General features: G+C 38.1%; 1 protein-coding gene across 1 annotated transcript; it reads right to left on the reverse strand.

The window, feature by feature from the left end:
• Window positions 1–4,294: 4,294 nt before the first annotated feature.
• LOC135195682 (uncharacterized) lies at window positions 4,295–5,716 on the reverse strand. Its single transcript, XM_064222073.1, has 2 exons — window positions 5,627–5,716; window positions 4,295–5,092 (listed from the first exon to the last, which is right to left on the reverse strand). Exons 1-2 carry the CDS (start codon window positions 5,645–5,647, stop codon window positions 4,439–4,441), a joined length of 675 nt encoding a protein of 224 aa, XP_064078143.1. The 5' UTR covers window positions 5,648–5,716; the 3' UTR covers window positions 4,295–4,438.
• Between the last annotated feature and the right edge of the window lie 249 nt (window positions 5,717–5,965).

Consider the following 5,965-nt stretch of genomic DNA (forward strand, 5'->3'; position numbering starts at 1 on the left):
TTTGCCTGATCGTTTTCTATCACTCCTTTCAGGTTAGTGCTCGTACCACTTATTACTGCAAGGTAGCTGATGTTTCTTGCACAGGCTCCAGTGGAGGGCTTTTGCCACTGAATCATGCCTCTTTTTGTACTGGTTCTGTGCAAGTGCCGGGCATTCGCTTGCTATGTGGTTTATGGTTTCACTTTTCGTATTGCACTTCCTACATAAGGGAGAGATGTTATTTCCGTCTATCGTTCTTTGAACATATCTGGTTCTTAGGGCCTGATCTTGTGCCGCTGTTATCATTCCTTCAGTTTCCTTCTTTAGCTCTCCCCTCTGTAGCCATTGCCAATTGTCATCGCTGGCTAGTTCTTTAGTCTGTCTCATGTATTGTCCGTGCATTGGTTTGTTGTGCCAGTCCTCTGTTCTCTGTCTGTCTTTCTCCTGTCTCTGTATATTTCTGGGTCTTCGTCTACTTTTATTAGTCCTTCTTCCCATGCACTCTTTAGCCACTCGTCTTCACTGGTTTTCAGATATTGCCCCAGTGCTCTATTTTCGATGTTAACGCAGTCCTCTATACTTAGTAGTCCTCTCCCTCCTTCCTTTCGTGTTATGTATAGTCTGTCCGTATTTGCTCTTGGGTGTAGTGCTTTGTGTATTGTCATATGTTTCCTGGTTTTCTGATCTATGCTGCGGATTCTGCCTTCGTCCATTCCACTATTCCTGCGCTGTATCTGATTACTGGCACTGCCCATGTGTTTATCGCTTTTATCATATTTTCCGCCATTGAGTTTTGACTTGAGTATCGCCTTGAGTCTCTGCATATATTCTTTCCTGATCGTGTCCTTCATCTCTTGGTGTTTTATATCACCTCCTTCCATTATTCCCAGGTATTTGTATCCTGTCTCATCTATGTGTTTGATGTTGCTCCCATCTGGTAGCTTTATCCCTTCAGTTCTCGTTACTTTGCCTTTTTGTATGTTGACTAAGGCGCATTTTTCTATTATTAATATTATTATTATTATTATTATTATTATTATTAATGCTCTAGCTTCTATGGCAACAGTACACATAAGTAAAAACTGTATTATATATATATATATATAATATATATATATATATATATATATATAATGAATATAAAATATATACAAATTTTACTTGTGTACTGTTGCCATAGAAGCTACAGCATTAATAATAATAATAATAATAATAATAATAATAATAATAATAATAATAATAATAATAATAATAATTTTCCTGGACTAGGTAAGCAAATTACAAAGCCCTACTTTTGTTTCTTCCTTTCAGTCTCTCATGGATATAGAAATATCATTTTAAATCCTTCAACCTGCAAGTTCTTTAAATTCCAGAATAATAGTGTTCATCTATATCACCGAAGTGCGTAAGTGTATGTAAACTCACACTAATTGTAATTTCACTACCAGGAAGTAAAACTCAAAACTAAATATCAACTTTGCACTAAGCAAGTGACTCAAGACCCTTCGGCTTGACGTTAACGTTTTCTTAGAAGTGATTCGGTTCTACCAGAAGACGAACAGCTTTAAAGGTGGAAGTATCCATTGACCAGATGTATAGACCGCATTGGCTGTAGTTGGATGAAGAATCAGTTCTCCTGGATTAGCCGAGGTACTGGGTCATCCAAGGAGAAGCCAGGGACGTATCTACATTATTTTACTGATATATTTTGCCTTATGCTTAAGTCCTTGAAATCTCCGTTGAGCATCTTGTCCAAAATTGGTTTTAATCAATTTTATTCTTTACATATGTATAGTTTTTTTTAGAATGCCTTTTAAGTAAAAGTTCAAGAACTAACGAACCGTATTAATCGGCCAAACTCCTTATCTTTATGTTATATATAGTTTGAGAATGCCACTTAAGCTTTGCTTGTTTGTATGGTGTTTATACGTTACATGAAACCAGTGGTTATTCAGCAACGGGACCAACGGCTTTACGCGACTTCCGAACCACGTCGAGAGTGAACTTCTGTCACCAGAAATACACATCTCTAACCCCTCAGTGGAATGCCCGAGAATCAAACTCGCGGCCACCGAGGTGGCAGGTCAAGACCATACCGACCACGCCACTGAGGTGCTAATGTCATTTAAGAATTTGAGTAATAGTTCAAGAACTGTCGAGTTATTTCTATCAGACAAACACTATTCTGTTAAGTAGTGTGAAAATGCCGTTCAAGTGGAAGTTAAAATTTCCTTGAGTTGTCTAAATAGGGCAAAATATTTAAAACACAGCAGTGTCTCCATTTGACGCCTTGATCTAACATCTACAAGTGCTGCATAGATCTCTTCACAAGCATCACTTAAACATTTTCTCCAGGTTTTCCAAATGGCCATTTCAGTGCTTCGATGAATGATACTTCAGACGTTGCCAAACGGGCTTAAATGACCCAATTCTTATTTCCTCTACATAAGGGTATATAGTCATCTATAGACGAAACCAGTCGTTGGAATTGAAGAGATATTTTAGGCTAAAGGAAATTCTAAGTAAAAGTTTAGAAAGATGTAACAGGAGGAAAACATCGTAGTTGCACTATGAATAAATTGCTGGGAGAGGGTGGAAAGCAAGAAGGAAGAAAAAGAACATCAAAGGAGGTACAGTAAAAAGAATGAAAGGTGTTGCAGCTAAGGGTCGGAGGCACGCTCCTAAGAGCCTTACGGAATGCCTACAGTGCGCTAGAAGAGGTGCGCTGACGGCACTACCCCCACCCCACGGGTACCAGTTGTTGGGGCTCTTAAAACATTGAGCGTTGAATAAAATTAAAATTACTTAGAGTGGAGTCTGAATGCAACTTTATATACCCAAATATCCCAAGGCTTTTTCCTCTTTTAACCAATAGATTATTAACCAATAGATTATTTTATATTTAAAGCCCCTTCCACACGAGGGGCAAAGACAGACTGGCACTCTGATTTGCCCGTAATTCTCTCTTTTCAACAGTGTTACCAGACCAAACAAACCAAGGGATGTAGTAGTTACAGGCAGGCAAGCCTTTGACTTGGACCACACTCGTGATCGCCATCCACTCACAAAATTGGTAACAGTGTCTGCCCGCCGTGCATTTGCCCTTCGTGTGGAAGGGGCTTAAGGAACCTCTTAGCAAGCGCAAATTCAAAAATATCTAACCACACAATAAAACCAAGAATATTGTTGTACAAAAGAACTATTCCCCAGCAGTAAACATATAATGTATTTAATGCAATTGTATTGACCTCAAAGTACTGTAAGAATATTAATAGTTAGCCTGGGTGCCATATACTTAAGTTTCCGTATACAGATTCAATAATTTTTGCAGTGATGACACCATACCATGCTTTGATAAATTCTGTAGTTATTTCTTTGGGTAGAGCTGCCAAGCTTTAAAATAAGCCGTTAAGCTAATATTTTTTATCTAACTGAAAGATACGATAAACCGCTAATTTTAGACTTTTAAAACCTCCGATTAAGAAACTAATAACTTAACCGAACTCAAATAATAAAGTTACGGTTCTCAGGCAGTACCTGGAACTTAATTTTTCCAGTACAAACTTAGATAGGGAGTATGCCACGCCGGATTTGGTTTCCTATGGCTAATTAAACTATCAGGCGAATGGTTTTCAGAAAAGCATTCAAGAGCTCATTAGAACCAAAAGTCCAACAAAAGTTTTGGAAACTTTAAATCTCTCGACAGCACAACACTCTCAACACGAGACGATGTTTTGAAATTACAGTACAAAAACAAAATATAATAGGAAGAAAATATAAACATAGTTTGGAGACAGATTTATTACAAAAATTTAACCATTTTGACAATGAAATTACAAAAACTTTAAAAATGGAGACAAACTTAAAAACTTAATACGTATTACACTTCCACATTGTAAACAGTTCCACATTTTCTCTAGATCTAAAATCATATAAAAGTCACATTGAAACAAAGTAAAATACTCTTATTGCCAGATAAGGTGTTTAGTACCTATTAACGTTGCAAGGAAAGTTTTAAGTAAATCGGAATGTTAAAAGGCTAACACAGCAGGGTTCATAACCCTGTGAATATCCAAAATGAAATTTATGCGGTTGGATTCTCTACGAAGGCGCCATAGTATAACACTAATCAAAGCACACAAAAAACTAATTAACTATCAATAGAACAAAAAGATAAAAAGTTTAAAACTTTCTAAAAAGAAAATGCCATATGCAGTATGGCAAGCAACAAAACATTGAAATATGAAAGTTATTAAAAATATTTTTTAAAAAAAATATTAAAAATCTATAGACTAAAATACTAAAACAAGAAAAATTAAAGTTAATTCACTTAGCAAGAAAATTTAAAGCTAAAATATCTGTCACCACTTTTTTAAATTTTATGCTTTTTTTTTTTTTGATTTTTTTTTTTTTCCTGGGAAGCCAAGGTAGTAGCTCCCTACCTCAGAGTATGGCACCGTTATTCACAGTAGACCATCTTCCCCTTGTGTTTGTCGTAGACAAAAGTCACGTCAGGAAAATCAGAGTCGATGACGAGTACGTCGAACGACGCCAGGAGGTCCTCCTCCTCTTCAGTGATATTTCGAGACAGGAGGACCGTCGGGTCAATCATGGCCCTCTGGAACTCCCGAAAACCCTCCTCTGTCGCGAGAAAGTCTATGTCTGCCATGGCTTCCTGGAGATCGCGGACTGACTCGTCCTTCAGAGGATCGTTCTCGTCCTCCAATGAATCATTGAGAAGGTCCAGCGACTCTTCTGGAAGGTCGAAGTCTTCCATGGACGGCCTGGCGTTACAGTACCTGACGCGGGGCTCCATGTTCCCATGCATCCGCCCTAGTTCGTCGATGTAAACTTCAGGCGTTTTATCTTCCAACTTCGGAGGAACGCTCCTAGCGTTAGTCTGCAATGGCCTCGGTTCTGTCTGATTAAGGAAGGCAGGTTCCCGCTGCGGGGCCCCTTCGGCATTTTTGACGGACAGCTCTGAGGCAGCAGCGGCAGGCTGCTTGTCACCAAGGAGAACCTTTCTGCCATTTTCGACAGTCATACCTAGTAGCTTCATGGCAAAAGACCCAACAACAGTGTCTTTCCAGAGGCCCTTGGTCCCTTTACCTCCCTGATGATAAAGATAAATTAGAATAAGTAATTTGAAACAAGATTCAAAAGTTGACAGAGGTACTTATCAAATACAATTCCATAACCTTTAGTTTAGAAGTGGTTCAGTTAATAGTCATTAAACTGGAAGCACATATAGACAGCAGTGAAACGAGACGCTTGCAAGTTCTGCAAGTCTCGAGAACTAACCAAATATGAATGCATAATTATAAAGAAGTACTATCTAAACTCCGTAACAAAATTATAAATCAGAGAACTAAAACCAAGGCTAGGTTACAAGTTTATAAATTCGAGAACTAAAACCAAGGCTAGGTTACAGAATCATAAAACCTAGAACTTTACCAATGCAAAATTATAAACTAGAAAAACAAAACAAAAAAACAATTATTATTGGGACTACTAAAACAATAACATGAAGGCAATCATAGGAACACAAACAATATACAGCTATAACAAAACTAATCCTAGTTCGATGAACATCTGGCCACACAACTGAACCCATCCCATAAATAAGAATAAAAAACGTTTTACAAACCTTACGATACCAGAGGTCCATTTTGTCAATTCGGGTTGTGAAAAACAACTGACTACAATCTCCCCCTTACCTGCCTATCACACCTCCGTCGGGCCGTAGTGATTTTAACTGCAGTTAAAACAAGAGAGTGCAGAACTGCGGAAGGACTGATGAAATCACCGAATGCTCGTTTCCATCTCGCTCGTTTCGTCTCCGAAATGTTTTTGACGGTTGTTGTCAAGTTTGAGAAATTTTCTCTTTATATTGTTTAAGGATCAAAGCCTTTTCTTAGATATGGAGACCCTGAGTGAATGATTTCTATTCAAAATGATTGATGCAGGGTTTGCGAAGGGGCGAAAA

Source organism: Macrobrachium nipponense, chromosome 16 (assembly GCF_015104395.2).
Source record: "Macrobrachium nipponense isolate FS-2020 chromosome 16, ASM1510439v2, whole genome shotgun sequence".
Lineage (NCBI taxonomy): Eukaryota > Metazoa > Arthropoda > Malacostraca > Decapoda > Palaemonidae > Macrobrachium > Macrobrachium nipponense.